Source organism: Chiloscyllium plagiosum, unplaced genomic scaffold (assembly GCF_037043375.1).
Source record: "Chiloscyllium plagiosum isolate Xiang-an unplaced genomic scaffold, Cpla_swu_hap1 HiC_scaffold_6, whole genome shotgun sequence".
Taxonomy (NCBI): domain Eukaryota; kingdom Metazoa; phylum Chordata; class Chondrichthyes; order Orectolobiformes; family Hemiscylliidae; genus Chiloscyllium; species Chiloscyllium plagiosum.
The window spans coordinates 81,648,908-81,664,413 of NW_028270144.1; the positions used below are offsets into that span (position 1 = coordinate 81,648,908).

At 40.0% G+C, this 15,506-nt stretch overlaps 1 protein-coding gene across 3 annotated transcripts in view; it reads left to right on the top strand.

Annotated features, from left to right (window-relative positions):
• LOC122550706 (cullin-5) overlaps nt 1-15,506 on the top strand; it is a 74,507-nt gene that overhangs the window by 3,560 nt on the left and 55,441 nt on the right. For all 3 annotated transcript variants that reach the window (XM_087988150.1, XM_043691842.2, XM_087988149.1), the window contains exons 2-3: nt 9,164-9,273; nt 14,902-15,001. In XM_087988150.1, coding sequence (XP_087844276.1) covers nt 9,164-9,273; nt 14,902-15,001 — 210 coding nt within the window. The remainder of the gene's footprint in view (nt 1-9,163; nt 9,274-14,901; nt 15,002-15,506) is intronic.

Sequence of the window (15,506 nt, forward strand, 5' to 3'; positions counted from 1 at the left end):
TTTTCCTAGCTTGTCAGGGTAATGAGACATTCACATTCCAGAACAGTCAGGATTAGGGAGTTGAGCTTCACAAATTTAAATCTCAGTGTGGTATACGTGAAAATGTATCAGGATTGTTCTATTACGTGCATATTCCACTCAGCTTATTAAATTACAAGTTCTTTTCCTATTGAGTATGAGTTTTGTTAAGAGTCTTCCATATAAACCAGAAACTCAGTTATCCAACATCCAACTGTAAAATATGCACAGCTTCTAGGCCTCTGGGTCAAAAGCAAGTACTGCCACACATTCCACAAGTGAACGAATGTTATCACCTTATTTACATTGATCCATTGGCCATAAGAACAGATATCCTTAATTCTTCTGAACAAATGCTCCCCAAACCCCCACCTCAGCTCCACTGTTGTAGACATGGGCATGCCCTCCACCTTGTTTCCTGAAGTCAATAACCAGCTCTTTCATTTTGCTGACACTATCTCTTTCTTGTATTCAGTGTCATAATTGAGATCAAGCCTGTGACAGTGGTGTTGTCAGTGAACTTGTAGATGGAGTTAGGACAAAATTTGGCCACATAGCCGTGCACATACAGGGAGTACAGTAAAGGGCTGAATGTTCAGTCTTGCAGGGCACCAGTGTTGAGGATTGTTGTGGAGGAGGTGCTGTTGCTTTTTCTCACTGGTGGTGGTCTGTGGATCACAAAGTCGAGGATCCAGTTGCAGAGGGTGAAGCGGAGACCTAGGTCTTGCAGTTTGGAGATTAGTTTGTTTGAAATTATACATAATTGACTAATCCATCTTCAATGAGTAGAAGCTTGACTTAAGTATCCATGTAATCCAGATGTTCCAGGGATGAGTGTAGGGCCATGAAATGGCGTCTGCTGTAGATCTGTTGCAATGTTAGGCTAATTGAAAGGGATCAAGGCAGACTGGGAGGCCAGAGCTACGAGCAGTGGCTGTCCTCTGGAAGCACTTGTTTACGGAGGTCAGAGTCACCAAGTGATAGTCATTGAGGGATGATAGTGGTCTTCTTTAAGCAGATGGTGACTTCAGATCATGGTAAGGAGAGGTTAAAGCAAATACTCTTGTCAGTTGATACGAGCAGGATCTGAGTGCTTGGTGGCTGAGGATTCCATTGCCTTTGGTCACTTTTTTTTTAAAATAGATATTTTTATTGAAAAAGAAGATTTTTAAGATTTTTTACAGAATTACAATAATAATACAAACTAGTATATTCCACTTTACAACATAATAATAGCACCAATATGAAATTTGAAAACACTAGCTACTAATCTATTCTACAAACAACCAAAACATAAAATAAGGTATCATACATTACTAACAACAACAAATAGGTAAACAAATAACTAAATTCATACTCAAAATCGATTTACATCAAGTCATAACAAAACTCGTATTTATATGGGATTCCTCCTCCCAGGGTCGACCAAACCAGCCAGGCAAAGGCCCTGGACAATATGGCTGAAATATCTGTTTTAGTATAGTTCAAAAAGGGCTGCTATTCCTATAAAATAATTCCGTTTCTTGGTGCACCATATTCATAAGAAAGTCAAGGGGGATATATTCCATGACTATCCTGTACCAGTTTGAAAGTCCTGGGAGACCTTTGGATACCCAATTCACTAAAATATTTTGCCTTGCACAAAAGGAAAGGATAGTGAATAATTTCCTCTCATATACATCCAAAGAGGGGAAATTTGGGTAGCCCAAGAGTAGGGACACTGCGTCCAATCCAATCTCCATACCCAAAATCTTTGTCCAGGCATTCTCTACTCTGTCTCAGTATCTGCGGATCTTATGGCATATCCACAGACAATGCGTAAGAGTACCGACTTCAATTTTAATTTAGGACACATTGGAGATGCTCCAGCCTTGAACTTTGCAAGTCGTTCAAGTGCCATGTGAGCCCTGTGAAATATCTTCAATTGAGTAGCCTGAGTTCTGTTACAGATAGATCTTCCTGGCATTTTCCCAGACATCCTCCCACATTTTTAAGGAGATTTCCAACCTAATTCTTGACTCCAGGTTTTATATAACCGTCCATGTCCTTCGATGCCTTATTGCATAGTAGGTGGTAGAGAATACTGACCGAGGGCGGACCCATCAGCCAAAGCACAATCCTTTCCCTATCCGATTTATAAGGATTGATTATCAGTGTGGTCTTCTTTTATATAAAGTCTTGTATTTGAAAATACCAAAAGAGGTGCCTGCCAGGCGAGCCCGAGGCCCCCTCCAGGAGGAAGAACCCCACCCAAAAGCCATTGAATACAGACCAGAAAAAAATTCACATATTAAAAAAAACTCTTTGAAACAGTTAAATCAGAACAACTAAGAACTACTTCTAAATAAAAATAATAAAGTATATTTAGAGGGAGATTTTCCCCCTTGCTCACAGGGGGCACTGCTATCTTCCAATAACCCTGCCATAACCTCTCCCAGCTAGTGCCCTGCCCTCAGCCCAGGCATTACAAAATAAAATAAAATAAATTCCAATATCTTATATAACAGAAGTTAAAAGTGGGCGACACCCCCCCCAACACTATCACCTAGATATACTTAACAAAACAGCTCAAGATAAAAATATGTAAGATTACAAAATTACAATCCCAGCAAGTATTAAGTAACTAAATACGAAAAAAACCTACTCCGAGACATCCTCCAATAATCAGGAGCACCCCCCCCCCCCAGACATCGCATGGAATATTGAATATTTAAGTCCCTCAAACGCTTCTTTGCCTTGTTGAATATCCTCCTCTTGCAGACTGTGACTGGAGAGAAGTCCTGAAACAACATTATCTTGGAGCCCTTCTCCATCATGGCATGTGGATCCTTCCCTAAGACTTTGGAGGCCTCCAGCAGCATTTATTTTTCCCTGTAGTGTTGAAGGCGAACTAGGACTGGGTGGGGGCGCTGGCCCAACCCGGCCTGCGTACAGTGACCCGGTGGGCCTGCTGAACCCGTACCTGGCCCAGCTCCAACTCCAGTTTCAATAGCTGTGGGAACCATTGCTCCAGGAAATCAACAAGCTGGCATTCCTCCTCCCATTTGGGAAGGCCCAGCAACCAAATATTTTTCCAATGACCTCGATTCTCAAGGTCGTCGATATATTCCTCCAGGGTCCAGACTCGCTGCTCCAGAGCCCGGACCTGACCCACAGATGACTCAACAGCAATCTCCGAGGCCATGGCCCGTTGCTCTGCCCCTCCGACACGCTGCCCAAGTTTCTCGATCTCTTGGTCATCCTGGACTGGGTCTCCTCGATGGACGCGTCGATCTTCTCTTGGAGATTAACGAACTCCGAAATCAGGCTTGCCTCTGCAGGTAAATCCCCCGAGGCAGCCGCGGACGCCTCTGCTTCTGCAGGAGTGGGAGTCCCTGCCTGTTGCGGACTATGGGAGCCTTTGCCCTTAGTCATTTTTTAAAAAAGCACCAAACTGTTAACGTTATGCAAAATGGACAAGGGTGCTGGGCAAAAACAATTTTAATTAATTTAACAGGTGAAGTGAGGGTGGGCATCCCACTCTACCTGAGTCTTGGGCAGAGCTCTGTAGGCTCAGACCTGCAGGGTCGCCACCATCTTGGATCTCCCTTTGGTCACTTTTGATCTCCATGAGCGTTCTAACATTGAGTTATGAAGTTTTCTTTCTCAGTCATGCAAGAGCCATCATCTGCTGCAGAGACCCAGTTTTCCAAGAGTGATTGCTGGGTCCCTTGCTGAGATATTTGTTTCATCTATAATCTTAGATGAGATGTCGGAGGACTTGAGGTTGGTTAATGTGTTGTCACTATTTAAGAAAGGGATAAGGAAAAGCCAGGGAACTATACATTGGTGAGCCTGACATCAATGGTGGGAAAGTTGTTGCAGGAATCCTGAGGGACAAGATTTACACTAATTTGGAAGGACGAGGACTGAGAAGGGATGGTCAACATGGCTTTATGTTTGGGAAATCATGGCTCATAACTTGATTGAATTTTTCAAAGAAGTAACAAAGAGGATTGATAAGGGCAGAGTGGTGTGGACTTCAGTAAGGCATTTGGCAAGGTTCTTCGTGATAGACTGGTTACCAATGTTAGATCACGTGGAATACAGGAGAACTAGCCATTTGGATACAGAACCAGTTCAGAGATAGAAGATGGAGGGTGGTGATGGTGGGCTGCTTTTCAGGCTGGAGGCCTGTGACAAGTGATGTGCCAAAGGATCAGTGCTGGGCCCACTGCTTTTTGTCCTTTATGTAAACGATTTGGATGTGAACATAGATATAGTTGGTAAGTTTGCATACGACGCCAAAATTGGACAGCGAAGAAGGTTACCCCTGAGTACAATGGGATCTTGGTCAGATGGACCAATAGGCTAATGAATGGCAGATGGAGATTAATATAGATGAATGTGAGGTACTGCACTTTGGAAAGGCAAAACTGGGCAGGACTTCTACACAAAATGGTAAGGTCCCGTCGGGTGTTGCTGACCAAAGAGACCTTGCGAGTGCAGGTTCATAGTTCCTTGAAAATGGAGTCGCAGGTAAATAGGATAGTGAAAAAGGCGTTTGGTTTGCTTTCCTTCATTGGTCAGAGTATTGAGTATAGGAGTTGGGCGGTCATGTTCCAGCTGTATAGGACGTTGGTTTGACCACTGTTGGAATATTGTCTGCATTTCTGTTTTTTTTCTTTTAGGAAGGATGTTGTGAAACTTAAAAGGGTTTGGAAAAGATTTATAAAGATTTTGCCAGAGTTGTAGGATTTGAGCAGTAGGGAGAGGCTGAATAGGCTGGGCCTGTTTTCCCTGGATCGTCTGAGGCTGAGTAGTGACCTTAAGAGGTTTATTAAATCTTGAGGGGTAGATAGACAAGGTATTTTCCTTAGGATGGGAGAGTCCACAACAAGAGGGAAAAGATTTTAAAAGGACCTAAGGGACAATATTTTCACACAGAAAATGATGTGTGTATGGAATGAGCTACCAGAGGAAGTGGTGAAGGATGGTACAGCATTTAAAAGGCATCTGGATGGGTGTATGAATAGGAATGGTTTACAGGGAAATGGGCCAAATGGTGGCAAATTAGACTAGATTAATTTATGATAGTGATCGGAATGGATGAGTTGGACTATAAGGTCTCTGTTTCTGTGCTGTAAGTCTCTATGACTAATGCCAATATGCTTCTCCTTGATGCACTAAAGATCTATTATAGCTTGTATATTGTACTCCATGCATGTCACTTGGCTTCTCAGCAGTGTGCAAAACTTTATATATAAAGTTAGTCTGAATGTCAGCTGGTAATCATCCCCTCTGACCATGTCATGCAGGCATTCATTTTGAAAAATTCAAAATTTTGTTTTACATTGTTTTGACAGTAAAGTCTTCACAACTAATCAGATCGGTTATAAAATTCATCTATTAAAGCTTCAGACCAGCTCAGCTTATGCATTAAATAAACACAATTTAAACATCAAAACTTTTCAGTAATAGAAGTAAGTTTAATTAATTGTAACACTATGGATATAGTATAAATGTAAATGGTAGATAAGTATTGAAACTTTCAATCAGTCACAATGCAGCACACACAGCAATTTGACTTGCGTGCCAGATGACTGTTAGATGTGATGCTGGAATAAAACAGAATTAGTGATTGAAAATAATGGGATTATTGGCATTCATTTTAAGTGGAGGATGTGTGTCAACAACGTCTGAAATCTGCATATACGTGGTCAAATATGGAAATCTGAATGTTGCATTTAGAGTTAACTTCCTTAAAGCATGTTATTAAAATCCCTGCTGATGAATTTACAATTCAAAGGCATTAAATTACTGCAAAGGTTCAAACTTGCATATCTGCTCACTAGTTTTGTAACAAGCACAGATGCAAAAGTTGAGAATTGTATTTTCTGCACCTAGCATGCCTAGAAATTCACTATCTACTATTGAACACTTTACCTGGCCCTGAAAAAAATGAGTTTACAAGAATTGAATTTTGTATCTTTGGGAGGAAATTAGTATTTCAGTTTGACTACTTCTGTCTGCCCTCAGTTCTCCCTTAATCCCACCTGTGTTTCACAATCACTACCATTTATTTTGTTTATTATTCAAATATTTTATATTTGGAATCTGCATGGATAGAAGAGATATAAACTGACACATTTTGATTTACTTTTATGAAAAGAGGGTTTTCTTATGCTGGCTTTTAAAATGTAATTTTAACCTTGTATCATCATCACTAAAGTTGCTTTGTGGAAGACATTGGACTAGATTAATTTATGATAGTGATCGGAATGGATTAGTGATAATGATTAGTGATATTGAAATTCTATTTTTTAAGCATTGCCCAAGAAATAAATTTTAAAACACATTGTAATATGGAGTTATAGAGTATAAATATTTCTAGCACATTGTACAGCTGAGGTATAAATTCTAAATTGGGTGAAAGGAACAGAGTAAAACTATAAGCACAGTGGTTTGTCATGTTATCAGATTTTCCAAATTATCAACTAACAGCTTTGCATGGTGGAGACTACAATTTTAAAAAGAGCTTAAACTCTGATTAGTTAACTATAATTTATAGATTTTTTAAATCAAACTACTCAAACAAGTTATAACTCATCTGGGAAAGATAGGGCATAAATCCAAACCTTCAAGCTCAGAGGTAGGGACGCTACCACTGTCATAAGAATCCTTACTAGAATATGCAATTAACTGATGTTAGAGGGTTGTACACTCATCCATGGAACATCTAGATAACAACAACTCCATCTTCAACGTCATATTCTCCACCATAATCTCAAAATTCAGAGACCTAGGTCTCTGAACTGCCTTTTGGAGCGGGATCCCCAGCTTACTGATCCATAGACCACAATCAACGAAGATAGACAACAGCACCTCCTCTACGATAACCCTCAACACTAGAGGCCCCTCAAGGATTTGTTCTCAGTCCCCTAATGTACTCCCTATACACCCATGACTGTGTAGCCAAATTCCAGTTTTTGGCCCATATCCCACATAGATGTGACAGTCAAGAAAGCACAATAATGCCTCATCTTTCTCAGGCAGCTTAGGAAATTTGGCATCTCCATAAGCACCCTCACCAACTTTTACAGATGCACCATAGAAAGCATACTATCGGGGTGCATAACGGCCTGTTATGACAAGTGCTCTGCTCATGACCATATGAAACTACAGAAAGATGTGTGCACAGCCCAGGCCATTACGGATGCCAGCCTCCCATCCATGGACTCCATTTACACTTCTCCTTGTCGTGGAAAGGCTGCCATGATCTTCAAAGACCCCTCCCACCCCAGTAATGTTTGCTTCGCATCTCTTCCTTCAGACAGAAGATACAGAAGCTTGAACACATGCGCCAACACGTTCAAGATCAGCTTCTTCTCTGCCGTTGTTAGACTACTGAATGGACCTCCCTTACTTCAAATAATGTTGATGTTGATTTTGCTTTCCATACCTTCTGTGCAGTTGTAACCCGTATGCCTCGCTCTGTCTAAGCACCTATGATCTGTATCTCCCTGTTTGCTATGATCTGCCTGTGCTGCAAAACAAAGCTTTTCACTGTAACGAGGCACATGTGACCACAATAAATCAAATCAAAGGATGAATGCTCCCTTTAGACAACTTGGCAACCCATTGCTAGCTGACCAGCTGCCATCTATGAAGTTCAATTTAAAACAGAAGGTTGCTGCAATATGCTTCAGACAGGTTTGAGGGAAACTGATGTTAGTCCAATGAAAGAAAGATTAGGAGAGAGAAACAAAAGTAGGACCAAAGACCTAAGATTTTAGGGAAAATTTGAAGTGTGAATTGGAGAGGTAAAGTGGTTAGGGTAAGGAATTCCAGACAGTGAGACCCGTTTGGCTGAAGACAAGCAGAGCTTGGGGTTTTTACAGGTCACTAAGATTGTGAATGGTCTCATTCAGCCTAAAAAGTATCTATATTTGGTAAATGGAGTTGGTAACTAGTGTATGAACCAGGCCCATGGCCTGTAAACTACTGCTTTGTTTGGATAAATAAAAATTATAATCTGAAATAAAAACAGATCCCTGGAGAAAAACAGCAGGTCTGGCAGCATCTAAGGAGGTAAAGAAAATTTTACTTTTGTTATTTGGAATTTCCAGCATGTGTAATTTTTTGATTTATTTTAAATATCATAATCTGGATTGTAATGTAAATCTTTATTCCAATGCATTTTTACTATTTATGGTAACTTGCAGTTATCCAGACTGAATTTATTACGTTTTGGTACAACAAACAAGGGTAGTGCATTGAGTAGTAAAACAAAGGAACCTAGAGGTGTGGGTACATAATTCTTTGAATTTTTGCTATAAATTCTGTGTCCTATGATCTTATACTTCATAGCCACCTGACGAAGGAGCAGCACTCTGAAAGCTAGTGCTTCCAAATAAACCTGTTGGACTATAACCTGGTGTTGTGTGATTTTTAACTTAATTCTTTGAAATTTGACTCACATAGACCAGGTGGTTAAAAAGGCATTTGGAATGCTTGCCTTCATTGTTTAGTCCTTTGGATAAGGATTTGGGAAGCCATGTTGAGGTTGTACAGGATATTGGTGTGGCCTCTTCTGGAATACTGTGTCCATTTCTGGTCGACCAGTTTTAGGAAGGATATTATCAAGCTGGAATGGTTCAGAAGAGATTTCCCAAGATGTTGCCAGGTATGGAAGGTTTGCATTATAAAGAAACGCTGAATGTTTTCACTGGAGCGTAGGAGGTCAGGAAGCAATCTGATAGAGTTAATGGTGGTTGCCTTTTCCCTAGGATGGGGGAATTTCAAGACTAGGGGGCACATTTTTAAGGTGAGAGGAGAAAGATTTAAAAAGACATGAGGCAAATTTTTTACACAGTAGTTCGCATGTGGAATGAGCTTCGTGTGAAAGTGGTGGATGTGGGTACAATTAGTGTTTAAAAGACATTTTGATAAATGCATGAATAGGAAAGGTTTGCAGGGATGTGGGCCAGGATCAGGTCGGTGGAGCTAGTTTACTTTGGATTATGTTTGGCATGACTGGTTGGACCGAAGGATCTGTTTCCATGCCGTATGAATCTGTGACTCTTAAGTATTGAAATAAGTTGGTGCACTGATATTAATGTCTTAATTAATGCTGGTTCCTACTCATCATGTTAATTTCTTTCAGAATAAAGGTTCCCTTCAGTTTGAGGATAAATGGGACCACATGCGCCCCATTGTTCTAAAGCTGTTACGGCAGGAATCTGTGACAAAGCAGCAATGGTTCGACTTATTTTCGTAAGTATCTGAATTACTTAAAAATGTTAGGACACTTTTGTTCAATAGGGTGCACTGTTGCCTGCCATGATGGCTCAACCATGATCTCAGCCAATATTTTCAGTGAACAAATTATCTTGAAGGTTGATGAGATTGCAAGTGAGACTTGAATGCAAATGCTGCAGCTGTCCCTGGACATCAACTATTGTGATGAGGCTCATTGCCTTGGTGATTAAATGAAGAAAAGCCTGCAGTTTAGACTATGAATTTAAATTTTGTGGAGACAAGAAAAGTAGTTAATTTCCTAAAATCCATGAACCAAGATAGGTTGGGTAGAAATGACAAACAATAAAAGCAAGAAGTCACTTGTGGGAGTGAAGGTCCCCAAATAATACTGCATGGTAGGGTAGAGCGCAAAGGAAGAAATAATAAGAGCTTGTCAGAAAGTCAGACAGATAATCATGGGAGATGTTAATCTACTGGATCGGAAATGTTGGACAGCAAAGCTAACCTAAATGAGGAATTTTGTAGAACGTTTTCAGGATAGTTTCTTAGACACCTGCTCTAGAGTTGAGCAGAGAGGAGGCTACATTTGATATGGTATTATCTAATGAGATAGTATTAATGAACTCCTAATGAAGGTACCCTTAGACAGCAGTGACTATAATATAATTAAACTTTATAATCAGTTTGAGGGACAGAGTAGTGAATCTGACCATTTTTAAAGGGAAGTTGATATAATGGCAATTATGAAGGCTTGAAAGCAGAATTGGCTGAAGTCAGTTGGCAAATTAGGTTAAAGGATAGGGTAGTGGAGATGCAGTAACCGACATTTAAAGGCACATCTCAGAATACACAGAATAGATACATTCCAACGAGCAAGAAAAAATTCCAAGGTATAGACCCACAGAACATTGTTTAGGCCACTTTTGGAATACTGCATTCAATTCTGGTTTCCCTGTTTTAGGAAATATGTTGTTAAACTTGAAAGGGTTTAGAAGGATGTTGCCAGTGATGAAGGGGTTGAGCTACAGGGAGAGCCTATAGGCTGAGGCTATTTTCTCTGGAGGATCGGAGGCTGAGGGGTGACCTTATAGAGGTTTATAAGGTCATGAGCAGCATGGATAGCATGAATAGTCAACATCTTTTCACCAGGATAGAGGTGTCCAAAATAAGAGGGCATAAATTTAGGATGAGAGGGAAAAGATTAAAAGGCACCTAAGGAGCAATATCTTCACAGAGACGCTGGTGCGCGTATGGAGTGAACTGCCAGAGGAAGTGATGGAGGCTGGTAGAGTTACAACATTTAAAAGGCATCTGGATGGGTATATGAATAGGAATGGTTTAGAGGGATATAGGCCAAATGCTTGCAAATGAGAGTAAAATAATTAAGGATATCTGGTCAGCATGGACGACTTGAACCAGAGGGTCTGTTTCTGTGCTATATATCTCTATGATTCCAAGACAATCTGGTTTACTAGAAATATTAAAGACAGGTATTAACCTACAAGAGAAAACATACAATTGTACAAAGACAGGTGGCAGATCAGATGATTGGGTGGAATATTAAAAAAATGCAAACAGCCAACACAAAAATTATAGAGTCATAGGATTGTACAGCATGGAAACAGACCCTTCAGTCCAACCCGTCCATACCGACCAAATATCCCAACCCAATCTAGTCCCACCTGCCAGCACCCAGCCCATATCCCTCCAAACCCTTCCTATTCATATACATATCCAAATAATGTTGCAATTGTACCAGCCTCCACCACATCCTCTGGCAGCTCATTCCATACATGTACCACCCTCTGCGTGAAAAGGTTGCCCCTGAGGTCTCTTTTATCTCTTTCCCCTCTCACCCTAAACCTATGCCCTCTAGTTCTGGACTCCCCGACCCCAGGGAAAAGACTTTGTCTATTTATCCTATCCATGCCCCTCATAATTTTGTAAACCTCTATAAGGTCACCCCTCAGCCTCCGACGCTCCAAGGAAAACAGCCCCAGCCTGTTCAGCCTCTCCCTGTAGCTCAGATCCACCAACCCAGGCAACATCCTTGTAAATCTTTTCTGAACCCTTTCAAGTTTCACAACATCTTTCCAATAGGAAGGAGGCCAGAATTGCACGCAATATTCCAACAGTGGCCTAACCAATGTCCTGTACAGCCGCAACATGACCTCCCAACTCCTGTACTCAGTACTCTGACCAATAAAGGAAAGCATACCAAATGCCTTCTTCACTATCCTATCTACCTGCAACTCCACTTTCAAGGAGCTATGAGCCTGCACTCCAAGGTCTCTTTGTTCAGCAACACTCCCTAGGACCTTACCATTAAGTGTATAGGTCCTGCTAAGATTTGCTTTCCCAAAATGCAGCACCTCTCATTTATCTGAATTAAACTCCATCTGCCACTTCTCAGCCCATTGGCCCATCTGGTCCAGATTCTGTTGTAATCTGAGGTAACCCTCTTCACTGTCCACTACACCTCCAGTTTTGATAAAGAAGAAAATATTTAGAATAAGAGAGAAAGCTAGCCAGGAATATAAAAACAGTAAACATTCTATCAATATTTAAAGAAGAAAACTGTTAACCAAGTTAGCTTTGGAAAGTGAGACTGGAGAATTAGTAATGGAAAATAAAGAAGTGACAGAAAAAGATCAGGTATTTTTAATCCGTCTTGATTATAGAGGGTACAAGTAACATCCCAGAAGCAGTGATAAATCAGGAAATGAATAGGAGGGAGGGACTCAAGAAAATTACATTCACCAAAGAAGTGGTACTCAGCAAATTGTTGGAGCTGTGGATTGATATGTGTCCATATTCTAATGAATGTCATCCTGAGGTCTCACAAGCAGGAGTTGGTGAGCTAGTTGATGTATAGGCTTTGATTTTCCAAAGTTTCCTAGGCTCTGGACGGTTCCACTAGATTGGATGGTTACAGAAAGCAGGAAACTAATTGACTAGTTAGTTTAACATCTATCATAAGGAAAATGTTAGTAACGGTTATTAGTTTACAGCAGGCCACTCGATTAAGCTCAAGGGCCAAGTATGGTTTTATGAAAGGGAAATAATATTTGACCTGTCGTTTGGAGTTATAGAGTCTTAGAGGTAAACAGCACGGAAACAGACCGTTTGATCCAACTCATCCATGCCAACCAGATATGTTAAATTAATCTAGTCCCATTTTCCAGCATTTGGCCCATATCCCTCTAAACCCTTCCTATTCATATACACATCCAGATGCCTTCTAAATGTTGTAATTGTACCAGCCTCCACCACTTCCTGTGGCTGCTCATTCCATACACCACCACCTTCTGTGTGGAAAAAGTTGCACCTTAGGTCCCTTTTAATCTTTCCCCTCTCACCTTAAACCTATGCCCTCTAGTTCTGGACTCCCCCATCCCAGGGAAAAGACCTTGTCTATTTACCCTATCTATGCCTGTCATGATTTAAAAACCTTTATAAGGTCACTCATCAGCCTCCAACACTCCAGCGAAAACAACCTCTACCTACTGCTCAAACCCTGGCAACATCCTTGTAAATCTTTTCTGAACCCTTCTTCTTATAGGAGGAAGACTAGAATTGCGCACAATATTCCAGAAGTGGTCTAATCAATGTTCTGTACAGCCACAACATGACCTTCCAACTCGTATATTCAATGCTTTGACCGATAAGGGAAAGTGTACTAAACACCTTCTTCACTATCCTATCTACCTGATACTCCACTTTCAAGGAGCTATGAACCTGCACTCCAAGGTCTCTCTGTTCAGAAACACTCCCCAGGACCTTACCATTAAGTATATAAGTCCTACCCTGATTTACCTTTTCAACATTTAGCACCTCACATTTATCTAAATTAAACTCCAACTGCCACTCCTTGGAGTTCTTGAGGTAATGTGTCATGGATAAGGGGGAACTGGTGAATGTATTGTACCTAGATTTCCAGGAAACATTTGATAAGATGTCACATTGAAGTTCATTGCAGGAAATAAAATCTCATGGTTTAGCATACTGGCAGGGAGAGAAGATTGGCAAGCCAGCAGGAATAGTGAGTGATCGTAGATGGATTGTTTTTAGGTTGGCAAGATATAACAAATAGTGTACCTCAGGCATTAGTGTTGGGAGCAATTTAGATGTTACTTAGATAAAGGGGCAATTGTTAAATTTGCTGATGACACCGATCAGTAGGAATGTAAGTTGTGAAAAGGACAGGAGGCTACAAAAAGATATCGCTAAGTTAGGTGAGAGGCCAAATGGAGTATAATTTGGAGAAATGTGAATTGTCCATTTTGGCAGAAAGAGTTTTTTTAATTACCTAAATGATGGGAGATTGCAGTCCTTTGAGATGTGGAATGACTTGCATATCCTTGTGCATGAATTCAAAGATATTACTGTTTAGGTACAACAAGTAATGAGGAAAACCAATAGGATGTTACCATTTATCATGAAGGAAATTGAAAGCAAAAGACAGGCTAGTATTGCTGGAGTTTAGAAGAGCAAGAGATTGAAAAATCAAGATACCAAGTGATCTTGACTTAGTGATCGCAAAGACGGTGTTTTCTTTTATTCGAAAATCTAGAATTACGGGTGACTACTTAAATCCCCGTTTAAATAGACAATACCCAATTTTTTTTCCCCCAAGGGTCATGAATTATTGGAACTCTTCCATAAAAGTTGGTAGAAGCAGAATCCCTGAATATTTTAAGACAGAGATAGATACATCCTTAAGCAAGGGAATGAAAGGGTATTCCAGGTTAGTTGGAATGCGAATTTGAGGTTACAGTCCAATAGCCAAGATCTTATTGAAGGTGGAGGAAGCTCGAGGGACTGAATGACCTATTCCTATTTCACATGTTTGTATATTTGTTTTTACTGTGGAACTTTTAAAGTTTAATTCCTCTGATCCCTTGGTGTAACAACATTTGGCCCAGTACAGCAGAGTTCCTGGCATGTGACATTGCTATAGTGCAAATAATAAAAAAAGGGCCCTGTGGCATATTACCAATAGACAGATGTTTGGTATGTTTCCTTTTACTTTTGATTGGAACCCTGAAAGTGGAATGAACCTGAATTTAGATTGTTACCTCTTGTCTACACCAGCTTTATGTAAAATAACATGAGAGGAAAATTATCCCTATTGTTTTGATTAGTGTTTTCCATAGTCTATTTAAAATGAATTAAGACTGAATATCTATTGCCTTCATTAAAGAATTCTGGCAGACTTTCTAACAAAAGTATATAAAAAAAACCCCAGATTATTGAATTACAGTGAAGTTTAAGTATGAGTCCTAATGCAATTTCGCATTTCAGATACTGAGAACCCTCAATGGTTTGTTTGTTTTTGTGCTGTGACATCCTCGGAATCCCTGAACCTTACAATACATTTCAAGCTAGTCTATAATTTTAACAAATTTAGTGAATCAATTTGATACTACTCCATTTGGAAACAGTGCAGGATTATTTGATTTTATTTGTACTCAATCAGCCCACTGATTCAGCTATGCTTAAATAAGATTCAGATTATTTATATTTTGTTGTTCATTCTATACATATTAAACAAATTACTTCAAAGAACGTTGTGGTTTACTTCTGTCTGAGTTGGTGTCTCTTGTAAAATTTCACATTGTAAATATTGTTGTTTTCTCATAGAGATGTTCATGCTGTCTGTCTGTGGGATGATAAGGGCCCAGCAAAAATTCATCAAGCTCTGAAAGAAGATATTCTAGATTTTATCAAACAAGCTCAAGCTGTAAGTCAGAATTTTTCTTAAAGAAGTATTTATGTATTGAATTTTTTGTTAACTATACTGAAATACATAGCTATCACAAGCAGAATATGAAATTTGGGAATTTGTTGTAGATGGACAAAGAGGTGCTGCTTCTAACCTCCAAAAATTGGGAATTGTGCTACAGGGAATATTTAACATACCGCTAACGTGCACTAAGATCGGCACTTAATTTAAAGATGCATTGCTATAAGCTACGGTGATTGAATAATAGATAATATAATCAAAGAACAAAAGCAAATTTATACAGGAATGGCCCAATGTGGATGGTGTGCAGCAACTATAGCATTTGTGGAGCGCACTACAATTCCAGAAAACTGAACATGAACGTATGAATTAAGAGAATGAGTAGACTGTTTGTCTCCTTCATGTCTGTTCCATCATTGAAAATATCATGAGTGATCTGATTTTGGCCTCCACTCCACAGACCTGTCTACCCACTGGTAGTCTTTAGTCAAAGAAAACTCTG